The sequence below is a fragment of the Cibotium barometz genome, chromosome 16 (genome assembly GCF_041138505.1).
Source record: "Cibotium barometz isolate CiBa-2024 chromosome 16, ASM4113850v1, whole genome shotgun sequence".
NCBI lineage: Eukaryota > Viridiplantae > Streptophyta > Polypodiopsida > Cyatheales > Cibotiaceae > Cibotium > Cibotium barometz.
Window position 1 is genome coordinate 13,438,592 of NC_141061.1, and position 17,939 is coordinate 13,456,530.

The window sequence follows — 17,939 nt, forward strand, 5'->3', positions numbered from 1 at the left end:
TGTCCATGCTCTAGGTGCATGTTTTACATCATTCAAGGCTTTATGCAACCTATAAGAAGAATGGATGTGCATGGTCCTCATGTCTTGGTGGCTACACCATGTAGACCTCCTCCCGTAAATCATGATGTATGAAAGCATTATTTACATTTAATGTAAAGACCATGATCCTGCCTTAGCTGTAGCCATAGCAATGACCGCTCTCCTAGCTATAGTAATGCCTACTCTCACAGTTTTGCCATCCTAACCAACTGGACTAAAAGTCTCCTCATAGTCCAAACCCATAGGTCTATTCATATCCCTTGGCTACCAATCTTGCCTTGTACTTGCTCTCACAGACCTATCTAAATTCTATTTAACTTTATAGACCCACTTGCATTCAATTTTTTCTGCTCTCCATTTGGCTACAACAACATTTTTGTTTACATTAGCCTCTATGGAATCCTTTACTGTAGTACACCAACTACTCATCTCATAAAAAACATCCTTTCTCACTTGTATCTCATAAAAAGTAGGGTTATAACATCTATAACCTTTCTACCATGGGAAGGATTGATGATCCCACCAAGATCTGTTCTCTCAAGCTGTCTTCAAGGCAATGCAAGCTAGTGGTTTAGGTCATTAACCCAACTTGAAAAGGTTAGGTACGAGGTTTTGAGACACAATTTCATTGTGGGATTCTCGCTCAGTAAGAATGTTAATCCCTTGTACATAACAAGTAACATGGTCTCTATTTCATCGCTTTCAAAAGAGTTCCCAGCTTGTTCATAGAAGCTTTTGGTTGCCCTTTGGTTTTGGGAGGATGCCCAATTAGGACACAGCTCATCCTCCTCCTCTTCAAGTTCAGGCGGTCAGCTGTGTGGAATCTTAAGTTCCCATTCATCCAATTGGATAAGTCTCTCCAAAGTTGGGAGTTTCGTTACAAAAGAGAACTTATTAATACTTGGACTTCCAAGGACAAGAAGGTTGTGGTGTACTAAGCCCCCCGCAGAGCTGATATTAGTCACACTTGCTAGGTTTATACTCACTCCGAGAGATGGGCTAGGACCTGCCAATTTGAAAGGGATGTGTGTAATGGTCCTTACCAAAAGGAGGCAATATCTTTGAAGGGGGGACAAAATAAAGTTGCCAATCACCTTGGAATGTTTTTTGTGTTGACTATGATGACCCATGGAAAGCTAACTTTCACCTCCCATCGAGTCCTCCCTCACTAAGAGATGGTAAGATGATTTTAGCATTATAATCCTATATTGTTTCTCCCTCCTCCTGCTTAAGGTTATAGATTTATCCAATGGGACTCTATTTGGCTCATGATGATTTTAGCATTATAATCCTATATTGTTTCTCCCTCCTCCTACTTAAGGTTATAGATTTATCCAATGGGACTCTATTTGGCTCATGATATTGGATGGTGGTGTTGGTGTCAACATAATCACCAAGGATTATTGGGAGACCTGGGGTAGCCCACCACTCGTAAGCATAAGCCTTTTGGTAAACTTTATGGAGACAAGAACACAACCAAACCCTTACGTGTCCGACAAGATTCAAAGATCAAGACTTTTGGACTAAATCTTCCATGACACATTTGTGATGATGGATTTTCAGAGAAGGGGGGTCACATATGATGTTCCTTGGAAGGTCTTACATGAGAGAAGCAAGACCGGTTCATGATTGGGAAACTAATCACATTTATAAATGCAACGGCAATCATTCCTTAAAGATAAACCTGAAGACATGAAAGACTCATCCCATGGGTCGAGGCATTCTCACCAACGAGTCTAACATCACTTCCGCCACACCATGTGTAAGTGTTGCAACAAGTTGTTGGATACTGAGGATGGAACCAGGACTACGACCCTCTCCTAGATCTTGATGACTGTAAGGATTGGGTATAAGGTTTGTAGGACTAGAAGGGAAAGAATTAACCTCCATATTCTTGCTCAAGGTAGCATCCCTTTTGGGAGCTGATGGCAACTTCAAACCATGGCTAGCTAGTGATTCATGTAGCGAGTACTCCTTTGCAAAAGGGTCAACTTCTTCATTGCCCACAGTCACCCGGCCAAGATGGAGAAAACCACATAGAAAGCCTAAGAAGTATATTCTCCCCATGGAAGCCTAAGAAGCCCACAGTTACTAGCTTCATTATGTTGAGGCCGTAGACTCACATGAAACCTATTCCCGACTGTGGGAAGCTAACCTAAACAAGGTCACCATTCAAGCTAAGGCTATGGTCTATAAAGGATCCAATCAATCCAGGCTTTGCCATGTCACCAGACGCAAGCTCAATAATGTCAGAGGTAGAGAAGGAATGAAAACCCAAAGAGCTCGCCGAACCTCAAGAGGAAGATCTAATGCAAAATCTTGAGTACTTTGAATCCTAGAACATCAAGGAGATGAGAGTGGTACACAATAAGAAGGCACAAAGAATCCCGAGAGGAGAGCTACATGCTTCATACGATGACCCCACCAAGGTCAAAGACGTAAATTTTTGCGACTCAGGTGAAGAACGTAAGCCAATGTTTATTACAGCCAACTACTCGCTTTGAGCTAGAGTTCCTCTAGAAAGGCCCATTTAGTTCCGTGGCCAACCTTGGTAGACATCAAGGTTAGCCACAATGTTTTGTCTTGGGAGACATGGACCTTGTTAGGCCACCCTCCCTTCACACCATACATAGAAGCAACGACCACCATCACCATAATAAACAATTCCCAATCCATGATCAAGAATTGTTTTGAGGCATAGATTTTTATTGGATCTACACCATTACAAGGAAATGATTATGTTGCTTATTGTCAAAAATGACATATATACAAGTGACTAGTTTTCCTACTAGGCTTGCCAAACTTAAAAATGATCTGCCCACTATTACTAGTCAAGCAAAGTTTGTGCATGGTGTCCTTAAACTTTGACATTAAGCATAACGTAAAGCCACTTTATATATTCGAGGGCCGTCTTACAAAACATAAGTGCCCGTTTTTGGAGTGGGTAGTAAGATGGCAAAGCACCATGTTAACCTACGGAGTGGTTAACAAAACACAAGCAAAAAATAAAGGCAATAATTTGAGATACCAAAGATTTTATTAAACATAAGAGAACTATAATTTTTTAACATAAAAATGAATGTACAATTACTTGGCGATAAATTTTATAATGTTCATAAATTTTAATTTGAGAATTACAAATACTATAACTATTAACAAAGAAGAACAAATAAGAAGTAAGGTAGCCTCTAAAGGATTTGTGCCTTGCGAGTGAAGCTCTCCATTTAAAGGAGAGAAAAAAGAATCCTTTTAAAGGATTCAATAAAATTCTTGAGATATGTATTCTCTAATCTCTAGGAAAGAGTATAAGGCCCAAATGCATCATCATCCTGCATGTCCATAACCTCATGAATTAATTAATATATAGTACCAGCCCTTTAAACATTTGTTAGTAGCTACACGTGCCATTAGAACATAAACTCATTCATGGAGCCAATGCATTACAAAAACCCAATTAGACATAATCACTCACTTTAGGAGGCAATGAAATGGTGATGCGTTATTTCTTCAATGGGCCTGACGATCTGGTCTACCGAATCAGCTCTGTCAGTGCTTCCTAGGTCTTGTGCGCTAGCTTCCTATGTAAAACACCAATTTTTATGTAATACCCCCTCCCTCCCTCCTCTTCACCCCCTTCCACACACACACACACACACACACACACACACTTCTATAAAAGATATGGACAAGTTTAAAGTGGCTATTCTGCTTTAAAGACTTTGATAAATTAAAGTAATTATTTTATTTCAAGATACTAGCCTAACAACTCTTCATTTGAATAGTACCTCCTTAGTAAAATTATCATAGCTGTATTAATTAAATGTGACATTTAATTAATACAACCTTAGTACATGAGCTGCCCCCCCCCTCTCTTTTCTACTTGTAGAATGAGCCCTTGAGGTCTTTTATAGAGAATTGTGAGACCTTAAATAGAGAAAGACATGGGTGAATGCATGAAAATAAAAAGGGCATGGGTGCATCATGCAAATAGAAAGGACAAGGAGGGTTATCATTTCTTTGACTTTTTCAAGCATTAATCATTACATACTAAAATAAAACCTCTTGAAAACTCACAGAATATATTTAATGGAAATGTGCAAAACAATATTTTGGTGCCCTATTTGCAAGAAATTTGAAATTGAATGCAGGTATTCTTAGAGTAGGTTGTGAAGCATATGATGTAGCATGAACAAAGTTATTCTACTCTAAAGTATTCCAAACGAGCTATAAACTAGAGGTATGAATTGGTCCATAAAGATGTGGGGTTGTGGTCTGAGCAGAGAGGGATTGGGAACAACAAATCAAGTTTTTTTAAATTGTAATGTAGCTTTAAAAAAAATTGTGCATTTTCTAGATAAATGTTGTGAAATTTTACATTCATAGCTTGTGGGGAAACCTTCCCCAACTCGATAATGATAGTGCTCGAAAAAAGCATATTTTTCAATGAAAATATATAAAAATCCATTCCTTAAAGTAATTAATATCTGAGCCGGTGCAAATACACCGTTTTTCTTCTAGCAACGGGGCTCCGCAGTTTCTGAGAGGGAAAGCCTGTCGCATAGCACAAACACGGGGATTTTGGTGGCGGAGGTGGCTGTAGATGCAGGCTAAACACATACATCAAGTTTTTCCGGCTAGTTTCACATGGGTAGCTGGGTGCCGGCTGCAGCTAGGACCAACCATGGAGCACATATTGCAGCGTGCAGAAGATCAGCAAAGGTAAGTTGCCATTGCACCGATTTCTTATGAGTCTGCATACCAGGGCTGCTGGGTGTCTCATCAAGGACGGGTCTTTGAGAACCCGTTCAATCATCTCACTTTCCAAGCCTGAGAAACCAGCAGGACGGAATCCATTCCCAATGACGGCCAGGAATGGATGCTTGTCCCCCCTTCACTGGTTGTTAAAGGCCATATCCCAGCCGTACAATCAGCAGTCATTATTTCATGGAATTTGAGTCATATGCATTTGCATGTCGCCATCCAAACTCCCCACGTTCCCGGTGGACCGTCAGTTGGACGGGAGCAACTACGGCATATGGAAGATGATGATGGAATCCGTTCTGGAGTCTTACGACCTCGCCGATTTCGTCGTTGTTGGTGTTCCACGGCCAGAAGTAGAGGAAGGGGAGTTACCGTCGATCCGAAAGGACCGGGAGGCCCAGACGCAGATGTGGGATCGCGTCAACGCCAGGGTCCGTTCGTTTACTTTCCTCAACTGCACACCACAGGTAATCAATCATGTAAAGCACATGACGCTGGCCAGAGGTATATGGCAGCATTTGGCCTCACTTTACAACAGGGTATCGCCCATGAAGAGGATTTCCTTGGAAGTACAGATGCGGGTTATGAGCCCTGCAAAGTCGTCGACGATGCGGGAGCATATTAACAAGCTGCAGGCTCTTCAGCAGGAAGTTCTTCAGGCTGGGAAGGAGATATCGTCAGAGGACATGGCCATCACGTTGCTGTCACATTTGCCCTCTTCGTACTCAGCATTCTACTTGTCGTTGATTACCAGTGGTGGCAGGCTCAGCACCATCACGTGGGAGGAGCTTGTGCCCATGGTCTTGGACCAGGAGGAACGATTCATGAATCCTCCTCAGGATGGAGGTTCGGAGGCCTTAACTGGCCAACGGTTGAAAGGCCGTAACACGGGCAAGGGGAAGGCTTCGTCGGAGAAGTCTTCTGAGAAGATGTCCGTTAGTGACCGCGAGAAACTGAAGGTAGAGAGGACCTGTAATGATTGTGGCGAGAAAGGCCACTACTGGAGGCAGTGTCCCAAGCGGAAGACCGAGAAGGGTGAAGACTCCTCAGCAATCATGAAGACTCCGGCTTTTGTGCACCTGGAGGTGATGGACACGGATGTTTCATTTTCTTCAGGCAGGGAGGAGATTGGAGGACTCTCCGCAACGGATACCCGGGAGTGGATTCTCGATAGTGGTGCTTCCAGGCACATGACTCCTTCCCGTTCTGGTTTACAGGATCTCTGCAGGCTTTCTGGTCATATTCTTACTGGGGATACGTCCACTATCCCAGTTCACAGTGAGGGCAGGATGGAGATAATTCCCGATGGCAGAGGGGGGAAGCATTCCTCCCAGGTGTTGCATGTTCCCGCACTTGGTTTTCATCTGTTGTCAGTGCATCAGGTTTGCAAGACTGGCGTACGGGTGGAGTTTGATGAGCGTTTTGTTGCTCTCCGGGACAAAGCAACAGGCCAAGTGGTTTGGGAAGGTGGAGTGGAGAATGGAGTTTACAGGCTTTCAGCACTCTCTCTCCCAGGTCCTCAGGATTGTGATGAGTGGCAGTCTGGTAATGGCTACTCAAGTGTGGATACGCTGCAAGTGCAGGCTTTCTGAGACCAGGTGGTGGATAGCTTGCCAATATTAGATGGCAGCAGTTGGCAGAAACTTCCCAGTACTGATGTTGGTAGTTCTTGTGTTCGTGAGTCAGAGGAAGTTGAACAGGTCACTTATGCTCTGATGTCTCGTAGTGTTCGGGACATAGAACTTCCAGTAGTTGAGGATGTTCTTTCCACGGGGACCTTTTGGAAAGCCAGGCAGGTGGCAGGTGCTTACTTGCAGAAGGAGGTGGTTTCTCCAAGCTTTGTGGTTCCGGATTCAGAGGGGGTAGTTGACAGGTTTCAGAAGGCCTTGCGTGGTCTTCAGGAGGTTTCCAGGACTTGCTTGTGCACCGTAATAGGTGTTGATCCTTGTGAGCAGTGTGATGTCTCTGTGACTCAGAAGCTGTATGGTTCATTGATCTGGCTGATGGACACCAAATTGGACGGGAGCTTCCTGATAAGGCAGTTGAGCTCATGGTTGCAGATGTCTCTTTGGGAGGCAGGATTGCGTTTCCTGTGGTTTCTGCGGCATGCGAAGGATCATGGACTCTTGTACACAGGAGGGGGATTGTTGGATAGAGTCCGACTCCACGGTTGGAGTGACTCGGTTTGGGGAGGAGATCCGGACACAAGGGGATCTACTTCAGGCCCAGGAGCAGTTTTACGGAGCAGCAGCAGGAGGTTACATTGCAGGTTTGGGCTTCCATTGGAGGAACCCATGGTCATCCAGAGGCACTTTGTTCGTGAACAGATCGTTGCTGATGACATCTTGCTGGAGTTCTGTTCGACGGAGGACAGTACGGTGGACCTCTTCACGAAGTCGCTCTCAGGATTTGCTCAGGCGGCACCCCAGCTCCCAGTGGTTGGTCACACAGCCAGGAGCTGAGAGGGGGTGTTAGAAGTCATCTCCTGTCTAGTTTTATACACCAGGGCCTTTGTTGTGGGTGTGCCCGCCCTTATGAGGTGTTTTCCCATTTTTCCCCACTCTCCGTATTTTTTTCCTATTTTTTTCCTATTTTTTTTCATTTTTCTGAGGCTTGGGAGGGCTGCCAGAGGGTGCCAAGAGCAGTATAGTGCTGGCCGACTGGATGTTTATCAGTCGTGGGCACTCTTGCTGCTGGCCGACTGGTTTTGATCAGTTTTGGGCACCAGATTGCTGGCCGACTGCATTTATGCAGTCGTGGACCTTTTTATCAGTCGTGGGCTTTTCCTTATGCTGGCCGACTGCCCTCTAGGGGGGTATATATAGATCCTCAGCCCCCATACCTCATTTGTATCATTCCTCGGGATCTTCTTGTGTATATAGAGCAGAGCTACACGCCTACATCTGTCTCTCTCTTGTGTTGTTTTTCTGCCTGCGTTTTTGCTCTTGTGTTCTCAGATTTGGTCATCATCTCCGCTGCATATTCTGACAGATAATCCTCCTATGAACTCTGTCTTTTGGATACATATGCTCGAAGCATATCCTCCAAAATCTGATTCACTCTTTCAGTCTGGCCATCAGATTGAGGATGATCCCTATCACTGACTATGTCCTGCGGTAACCCGTACAGTCTAAACAATTGCTCGATAAACTGTCGAGCTAATTGCGTAGCTGTAATAGTCTTCCGGGTCGGTAAAAATCTAGCCATTTTTGTCAAGCGATCTATCACAACCCAAATAGAATCGTGACCTTGATGTGTTCTTGGCAATCCGGTAATAAAATCCATGGAAATACTTTCCCATTTATTACCTGGGATTTGCAAAGGATGCAACAACCCAGCCTGTCTAAAGCGTTCAGCTTTATTTGCCTGACAAATCTGACACTTGAGAACATAATCTTCTACATACCCTTTCATCTTCGGCCAATAAAAAGTGTGTTTCACTAACGATAGCGTCCTGTGTACCCCAGGGTGTCCAGCAGAAGGGGCGTCGTGAGTGACACTCCTTAAGAATCTTGGACCTAATGTCCGGGATCTGTGGTACACAAATTTTGTCATTATGGAATAGCAAACCATTCCGAATCATCCACTAGCCTCCTGCAGCCTGAATAGTAGACTGCGTAGTCATCGAGTCTTGGTCAATCAATGAGCTCCCGTCCTGGATCTTCTGCCAAAATGGGCCAAAATAACTATCAGTCCTGCAAAGCCCTCTCAATGACTGAAATAAGTCAGTAGAAATCTCGGTGAACGACAAAGTATTCACCTCTCTAATCCGACTAAGCGCATCTGCAATACTATTCATGGACCCTTTCCGATAACGGATCTCAAAATCAAAATCTTGCATTAACTCTGCCCAATGAGCTTTCCTTCCTCTCAAATCATCCGCATCACACACATACTTGATTGACTGATGATCAGTCAATACCACAAACTTGGAGCCATATAAATAATATCTCCAAACCTTGAGCGCATGAATCACAGCATAAAGCTCCTTCTCAAGGGTTGGCCAACGAGATTGAGTGTCGTCTAGCTTTTTACTTTCAAAAGCAACCCGACTAGGATTAGGCAATGCTAAGATAGGTGCTTCCTTGACTTTATCTTTCAAAAGTCTGAAGGCCATATCCAAATCGTTATTCCAAGTGATAGGTTGATTTGACTTACGTCCACGACCTTTCAATAAGTCGGTCATCGGTAGTGTGAGCTGAGAGTACTCCCGTACATATTTCCGAAGAAAAACAACAAAACCGAGAAAAGAACGAAGTTGTTTCACTGTTCGTGGTATAGGCCAGTCCAAAACCTTCTGAACTCGATCATAGTCAATGCTCAATCCATCTCTAGTGATCTTGTGATGTCGATCATAAAGAACTCACATTTACTTAACTTAGCATATAGTCGATTCTGTCTTAAAATAGATAAGACAATCGTGAGGTGTCTGACATGATCCTCAAGAGTACGGCTATATATCAAAATATCATCCAGGAACACCACCATAAATTTTCCCAAATGTTCACGAAAAAGATCGTTCATCATTTGCTGGAAAGTGGCTGGAGCATTGGTTAACCCAAAAGGTAATACGAGAAACTCGTAATGGCCATACCTAGTCTGAAAGGTGGTTCTTTCGACATGTCTTTCATGAATACGTATCTGGTGATAGCCAGTACGTAAATCTATCTTCGTGAAATATTTCGCTCCTGCTAACCGGTCAATCAGGTCATCTGATCTAGGGAGAGGATAACGGTTCTTAATGGTCAGCTTGTTCAATCTCTTGTAATCTATACACATTCTCCAGGTATTGTCCTTCTTTTTCCTAAGCAACACAGGTGCACCCCAAGGTGATTTACTTGGACGGATCTGGCCCATCCTCAAATAATCTTCGAGTTATTTAGCCAACTCATCTTCCTCAGCTTGGCTCATCCTATAAGGTGGAATACTCACAAGATGAGCACCAGGGATCAAGTCAATACGATGATCTACTGTCCGTTAAGGTGGTAAACCCGATGGCAGTTCCTTAGGAAATACATCTTGAAATGAATGAAGTATCTTCTAGAATTCTTTGCTTTCAAAGACACTTAATTCATTCACATCCATGGAAGGGATGAGAAAAGAAGAAAGTGGAATCAATACACAATGGAAAGCGGTATAGAAAGAAGAATCCATTATATTTCCAAAATCAATTGTATTTACAAGAGGTCCCTGAGAGGGATGGATACAATCACCTAAAATACTATACTTGGTGTCCCTATGCTGAAAAGAAAAAATATGACTAGACCAATCTATCTGGACGTCAAGAGTCTTAAACCACTCAATCCCTAATAACAAGTCTATATTTTCCAGATGCATAACATAGCATTCCAGAGTATCTTTGGAGTCCTGAATCTGGATTGGAAGCATCTCCACCTTGCGATCCCAAACTTGCCTTCCCGCAGGTAGGTGTACCTCATAGGTATGGTCGCTGAGTGTCGTATCAAGACTCAATTTCTGCACAAGTTTGTAGTTAACAAAATTATGCGAACTGCTAGGGTCTAAAAGAATGTGAATTTTATGACCATTCACTTCTCCATAAACTCGGAGAAGATCATGCATGCCAAATACCTTAGAATTGAACAGACAATCAGAACAAGTACTAGGGCGAGAAAGTACAGTAATTGACGTACCTGTCAGTTAGCTGCCTCTTCTTGAGCTTCAAAGCCCCAAGGAGTCCTTTCTTCTTCGCTGGTGTCGAATTGGAACTCTTCGAAGGTTGGTCCGAAGACTTTCCTTCTGTCGTGTTAGCCATAGGTGCAGAGAACTTTCTTTTATGCTTGTTCCCCTGCTCGGTAACGGGTTTCGACTTGGAAGAGACCATCGTATCATCATAGATACGAGCTGAATGAATGGCCTCGTCCAATGTTTTACATTTGTTATTTTTTACCTGTAATCGGTACGAGTCTGGTAAACCAGCTACGAAAAACCCCAACAGAGTAGTGGGATCCATCTTTGTAGCTTTCATCTGCAAGTCACGAAACTTCTGGAGGTAGACCTCATAAGTGAGGTGCTGCGAGGTCATGGTCAAAGCTGAAAACCGGGCAACAACATCGTAATCATCCTCTTTCTTGAGGAATTCTTTCTTGAAGACGTCTTCGAATTGTGCCCAAGTCGTTGGCTTAGGGTTGAGTTCCTTCCACCAAAGCAAAGCTTTGCCGGACAGAAACCTGCTGCTAACTGGATCTTCTTTCCATCATCATATGGATGAAACTGAAAGTGAACTTGCCACTTATGTAGCCACGTGTCCACGATCTCCTTGGTTCGTTGCTTTTGCTCGCCCCCGAACGGCTCCGGAGTAATGTTGGGGCTTAAAGCTGAAGCCAAGGTATCCATACCCGATAACGTAGAGAGGGTAGTGGTCAATAGAGCGATGGAGTTCTGCAAAGCTTGCATCTGGGTTGCGATTTGTGCCTGACGTTCCGTCAAAGAAGCTTCGAGAGCTACTTTGAACTCTTGGAAATCTGATTTTGACACAAAATCGTCAAAAAGATCGGCATCGGTACCTTCCGTAGGCCGGCAAGCCTTCGCGTTCCACAAGGGGCTCCAACTCTGATTCTTGGGTCGACATCGTAAAGAGGGCACGTGGAGAGAAAATTCGATCTTTGCACAACAAAAGTGCGAGCGAACTTGAGAGCTTGAGAGCTTGAAAACTTGAGAACTTGAGAGATGTGTGGCAAGAAGCCCACTTGAGGGGGTTTATAAAGGTTTCCCAAAAGCCCAAAAATCTCCAAAAGCTAGGCTTAGCTTTTGTGTTTTTTTTTCTTGAATAAATATATATATATATATATATGGATATATATATTCTTTTTTCTTTTTAAAAAAAACACCTTTAAACTTTGGAGAAAGGTCTTTTAAAACTTAGAAAATTTTAAACTCTAAAAAAAACGAAAGCTAAAAACATAAGCTTTCCTTGGTTTTTTTTTTCTTCTCCTCCTGGATTAACCCGTCGGGCTGCCATCGTGGACTGCTGACGTCGCGTGCTGGTGCCTGCGTGTCATACGTGCTGCTGTCGGCCAACTTGCGTAGGCCTACGCAACACGGTAGCGTAGCCGTGGGCGCCTGCCGGCCTGGCCTAGCTGCGCAAGCCTGGCCACAAGGCCACGTGGCCTGGGCGCCGGCCTGGCCTGGCTGCTTGGCCGCCTGCTTGGCTAGCCTTAGGCGCCATCACCGCCGATAGCCACCGCCTGCAACTTGCCAACGCACTAATCCACCAGCCCGCCAGTGCCTCCGCCAGCCGCCAGTGCCTCCGTCTCACAACCACTCTCGCTCTCAAATATTCAACAGAAAGCAAACTTGCTTTTTCTGTTTCTCTCCCTGCAGTTCAACACACAAACATGCCTCTTCTTTGCAAAAGCAATCAACCCTACTTAGACTACCATCCCCCCCATCAACATGGGTGTCTTAGATGAAGAAAAAACACATACTAATCTGAAAACTGCAGTATGCACAGAAAAAACAGCAAGCTTTTTAACACATACCGTTCTTCGACCTCATCTTCTCTACCTACCGACTTGCTCGTTCACGAGGTATGCTCTGATACCACTGTCAAATCCCCACGGATCCCCTCGTGATCGATCTTGGTTCGAAACTCGAATCCTGCAAACAAACGAACAACAAACAAGCAAGGGAGTGCAGGCCTGACTCACCTCCCAACCATGACAGCCGTGGGCGAGCCCACAATCTTGGCTGTCCCCACCGAGCCACGAGCTGAGCTAACTAGGATGACGTACCGACCAATCTCCTCCTCGCGACGTCCCATACCGCCACGAAGCTGCCCTCGCGGGCCTCGAGACTGCTGCCGGCCTCGGCTGCACAAAGCAGGTGCACGTCTGCACTAGATCCAGGCTCCAAGACCATAGAGCTCTCACAAACTCGCGAGACTCTCTATATCCAATAACTAACCTTGGCCACCCTTTTATAGGCTCTTGGTCGGTCATCGGGCGTCCACACTTGGCCGCCCGCCCGTCCATACTTGGGTGCCCGCCCGTTAGTATTTCCCTAACTCAGCTCGTCAATCAGCCTGCCTAGTTCCAAGCTTCCCCAAGCCTCGAAACTAGTCTTGCATGCGTATAGCACACGGTAGATGTTAGAAGGCATCTCTTGTCTAGATTTATACACTAGGGCCTTTGTTTGGGTGTGCCCGCCCTTATTAGGTGTTTTATCATTTTTCCTCACTCCCCGTATTTTTCCCCTATTTTTTTCCATTTTTCTGAGGTTTGGGAGGGTTGCCAGAGGATGCCAGGAGCACTCCAATGCTGGCCGACTGTATGTTCATCAGTCGTGGGCCACTGGGCTGCTGGCCGACTGGATTTCATCAGTTGTGGGCACCTGTTTGCTGGCCGACTGCATTTATGCAGTCGTGGGACCTATTCAGCAGTCGTGGGCACTTTATCTGCTGGCCGACTGCTCTTCCAGGGATGTATATATAGGCCCCCAGCCCCCATACCTTATTTGTATCATTTCTCGGGAGCTTCTTGTGTATATAGAGCAGAGTTACACGCCTACATCTCTCTCTCTCTTGTGAGCAAGAGGGGGGCTGTTTTTGTGGCTGATTGGTGGACTGTTTTGGGCTGATCGGGAAGAGGAGAAGCAAGAGGAAGGCGGGCTGATTTGCTAGACAGCCACTTGCAGGTTTTAGTTCTTCTTTGTTCCTACCCACCCACCCTTTTCAGAGTACATCCCCGCAATGGCAGGTCTGTTTGAGATGGCCGAGAGACATGTGAAGATCCCGACACTCCCCACGTTCCCGGTGGACCGTCAGTTGGACGGCAGCAACTACGGCATATGGAAGGTGATGATGGAATCTGTATTGGAGTCTTACGACCTCGCCGATTTCGTCGTTGTTGGTGTTCCACGGCCGGAAGTAGAGGAAGGGGAGTTACCGTCAACCCGAAAGGACCGGGAGGCCCAGACACAGATGTGGGATCGTGTCAACGCCAGGGTCCGTTCGTTTATTTTCCTCAACTGCACACCGCAGGTAATCAATCATGTAAAGCATATGACGCTGGCCAGAGGTATATGGCAGCATTTGGCTTCTCTTTACAACAGGGTATCGCCCATGAAGAGGATTTCCTTGGAAGTACAGATGCGGGTTATGAGCCCTGCAAAGTCATCGACGATGTGGGAGCATATTAACAAGCTGCAAGCTCTTCAGCAGGAAGTTCTTCAGGCTGGGAAGGAGATATCGTCAGAGGACATGGCCATAACGTTGCTGTCGCACTTGCCCTCTTCGTACTCAGCATTTTACTCATCTTTAATTACCAGTGGCAGGCTTAGCACCATCACGTGGGAGGAGCTTGTGCCCATGGTCCTGGACCACGAGGAACGATTCACGAACCCTCCTCAGGGTGGAGGTTCGGAGGCCTTAACTGGCCAACGGTCGAAAGGCCGTAACTCGGCCAAAGGGAAGGCTTCATCGGAGAAGTCTTCTGAGAAGAAGTCCGACGCTGACCGCGAGAAACTGAAGGCAGAGAGGACCTGTAATGATTGTGGCGAGAAAGGCCACTACTGGAGGCAGTGTCCCAAGCGGAAGACCGAGAAGGGTGAAGACTCCTCAGCAGCAATCATGAAGACTCCGGCTTTTGTGCACCTGGAGGTGATGGACACCGATGCTTCATTTTCTTCAGGCAGGGAGGAGATTGGAGGACTCTCCGCAACGGATACTCGGGAGTGGATTCTCGATAGTGGTGCTTCCAGGCACATGACTCCTTCCCGTTCCGGTTTACAGGATCTCTGCAAGCTTTGTGGTCATATTCTTACTGGGGATACGTCCACTATCCCAGTTCACAGTGAGGGCAGGATGGAGATAGTTCCCGATGGCAGAGGGGGGAAGCATTCCTCCCAGGTGTTGTATGTTCCGGCACTTGGTTTTCATCTGTTGTCAGTGCATCAGGTTTGCAAGACTGGCGTACGGGTGGAGAGTTTGATGAGCATTTTGTTGCTCTCCGGGATAAAGCAACAGGCCAAGTGGTTTGGGAAGGCGGAGTGGAGAATGGAGTTTACAGGCTTTCAGCACTCTCTCTCCCAGGTCCTCAGGTTTGTGATGAGTGGCAGTCTGGTAATGGCCACTTAAGTGTGGATACGCTGCAGGTGCGGGCTCTCCGAGACCAGGTGGTGGATAGCTTGTCAGTAGATGGCAGCAGTTGGCGGGAACTTTCCAGTACTGATGTTGGTAGTTCTTGTGTTCGTGAGTCAGAGGAAACTGAACAGGTCACTTATGCTCTGATGTCTCGTAGTGTTCGGGACATAGAACTTCCAGTTGTTGAGGATGTTCTTTCCACGGGGACCTTTCGGAAAGCCAGGCAGGTGGCAGGTGCTTACTTGCAGAAGGAGGTGGTTTCTCCAGGCTTTGTGGTTCCGGATTCAGAGGGGGTGGTTGACAGGTTTCATCAGGTTTCCAAGACTTGCTTGTGCACTGTAACAGGTGTTGATCCTTGTGAGCAGTGTGATGTCTCTGTGACTCAAAAGCTGAATGGTTCATTGATCTGGTTGATGGACACCAGTTTGGATGAGAGCTTCCTGATGAGGCGGTTGAGCTCATGGTTGCAGATGTCTCTTTGGGAGGCAGGATTGCATTTCCTGTGGTTTCTGCGGCATGCGAAGGATCATGGACTCTTGTACACAGAAGGGGGATTGTTGGATGGAGTCCGACTCCACGGTTGGAGTGACTCGGTTTGGGGAGGAGATTCGGACACGAGGGGATCTACTTATGGCCCAGGAGCAGTTTTACGGAGCAGGTGGAGGTTACATTGCAGGTTTGGGCTTCCACTGGAGGAACCCATGGTCATCCAGAGGCACTTTGTTCGTGAACAGATCGTTGCTGATGACATCTTGCTAGAGTTCTGTTCGACGGAGGACAGTACGGTGGACCTCTTTACGAAGTCGCTCTCTCAGGATTTGCTCAGGTGGCACCCCAGCTCCCAGTGGTTGGTTTCACAGCCAGGAGCTGAAAGGGGGTGTTAGAAGTCATCTCCTGTCTAGATTTATACACCAGGGCCTTTGTTGTGGGTGTGCCCGCCCTTATCAGGTGTTTTATCATTTTTCCTCACTCCCCGTATTTTTCCCCTATTTTTCTGAGGTTTGGGAGGGTTGCTAGAGGATGCCAGGAGCACTCCAGTGCTGGCCGACTGTATGTTCATCAGTCGTGGGCCACTGGGCTGCTGGCCGACTGGATTTCATCAGTCGTGGGCACCTGTTTGCTGGCCGACTGCATTTATGCAGTCGTGGGACCTATTCAGCAGTCGTGGGCACTTTATCTACTGGCCGACTGCTCTTCCAGGGATGTATGTATAGGCCCCCAGCCCCCATACCTTATTTGTATCATTTCTCGGGATCTTCTTGTGTGTATAGAGCAGAGTTACACGCCTACATCTCTCTCTCTCTTGTGCTGTTTTTCTGCCTGCGTTTTTGCTCGTGTTCCCAGATTTGGTCATCATCTCCGCTGTGTATTCTGACAGTAGATACACACTATGCACATGACAAAAGACCTTTCCAGTCGTCGTTAACCAAGACTTCGTCTTCAGTACCGAAGGCGAACAGAGTGACAGAGTGACGGTCATCGGGCGTCCACACTTGGCTGCCCGCCCGTCCATACTTGGGTGCCCGCCTGTTAGTATTTCCCTAACTTAGCTCGTCAATCAGCCTGCCTAGTTCCAAGCTTCCCCAAGCCTCGAAACTAGTCTTGCATGCGTATAGCACACGGTAGATACACACTGTGCACATGACAGAAGACCTTTCCAGTCGTTGTTAACCAGGACTTCGTCTTCAGTACCGGAGGCGAACAGAGTGACGGAGTCTTACCAGGAGATCCTAGAGTCAGTTAAAGACAGATTGGCTAAAGCGCAAGAGGCCTACACTCGACAGGCCAATAAAGACCGAAGGGATATGAAGTTTTCGGAAGGGGATTGGGTGTATCTTCGGATTATGAAGCAAAGATTGAAGCAGGTGGGGCAAGCGATGCCCAAAGTTGTCTTTCAGGAGCTTCGGACCATTTCCCATCCGGAAAAAGATTAATGAGGTGTCTATGCAGTTAAAGCTACCTCCGAGTTGGACTATGCACGATGTATTTCATGTCAGTTGGCTAAAGCCATGTGCAGGTCCACCCCCTTCAGAGGTCAAAGATGAAGCGGAACCAGACATTGTGGATGAAGCAGAAGTAATGGTTCCAGAACAGATCCTTCTGCACCGTTTCAAGCATGGCTCAGGCCGAAGACTACGACAGTTCCTCACGAGGTAAGGTGTGCATTGTCCTGCACATGAGTCCAAGGTCAGGTGTGCACTATCCTGCACATGAAACAGTGCTAGTCCGCGTTGTGAGTCTCCCTCTAGAATGATGTCAGTGGTTCTGTGTATCTGGTATGGTAAATGGGCATGGGAATGGTGTGAAACCATCCCCATGTGGGCCAGGAAGGCCCAGGCTGAACCCACCAGCCATGGAAGGGCTGTGGGACAGCCCTAGGGCAAAGATAAGGCCATTTTCAGGAACATACAGCCTTTAAATGGCTGTAGGGCATGTATGGGGCAGCCCATACAGGCTGCCCAGCTTTGGGATTGTGGGCAAAAGATGTGCCCAGCCCTTGAGAAGCAGGCGCCTGATGTCCAGCCAGCCAGGAAGTGATGCGCAAGATTTATGGGAATTTTTCCAGCATTTAATGGGATTTTTCAGCATTAAATGCTGAATATCCAGTCGTGGGACATATCTGATGCTGGCCGCCTGCCCCTGAAGGGTAGTATAAATAGAAGAGAGCCATAATCCCATCATTCATCTCAGTTCACCAAGTGCTCAAGCCAATCAAGGGCCAGTCAAGCCAAGGAGATTGCCAAGCAAAGGGGTGGACTTCTGAAGGTCAAGGGCAGGGATTTTCCCAGCCAAGAAAGGTCAAGTTTTCTGTATTTGTTTTCAGATTTACATCATTCTAATAAAGCAAATACACCATCCGTGGTGGGGGCCCTACAGAGGGTAATTGGGACCCAATATTGTGTCCTCTCCATCTCCCCCCTTCTCTCTCTATTTTCTGCACATCTCCTTTCAGTTTGTGCGTTAATTCCGTCGCGAAAAGAGTGCTGATTTCTGAGTTTTGAAGTACCGATCCTTCTCCAAAGCTTCCGCATATTACACT

The 17,939-nt window shown here is 46.3% G+C and overlaps 1 protein-coding gene across 3 annotated transcripts in view; it reads right to left on the reverse strand.

Annotated features, from left to right (window-relative positions):
- Nucleotides 1–3,067: 3,067 nt before the first annotated feature.
- The window catches only part of LOC147630388 (putative boron transporter 2), a 31,749-nt gene continuing 16,877 nt past the window's right edge, over nt 3,068–17,939 (reverse strand). For all 3 annotated transcript variants that reach the window (XM_086810249.1, XM_086810250.1, XM_086810248.1), the window contains exons 13-14: nt 3,512–3,617; nt 3,068–3,368 (exon numbers count right to left, since the gene is read on the reverse strand). In XM_086810249.1, coding sequence (XP_086666375.1) covers nt 3,513–3,617 — 105 coding nt within the window. In that variant the 3' untranslated portion in view covers nt 3,068–3,368; nt 3,512. The remainder of the gene's footprint in view (nt 3,369–3,511; nt 3,618–17,939) is intronic.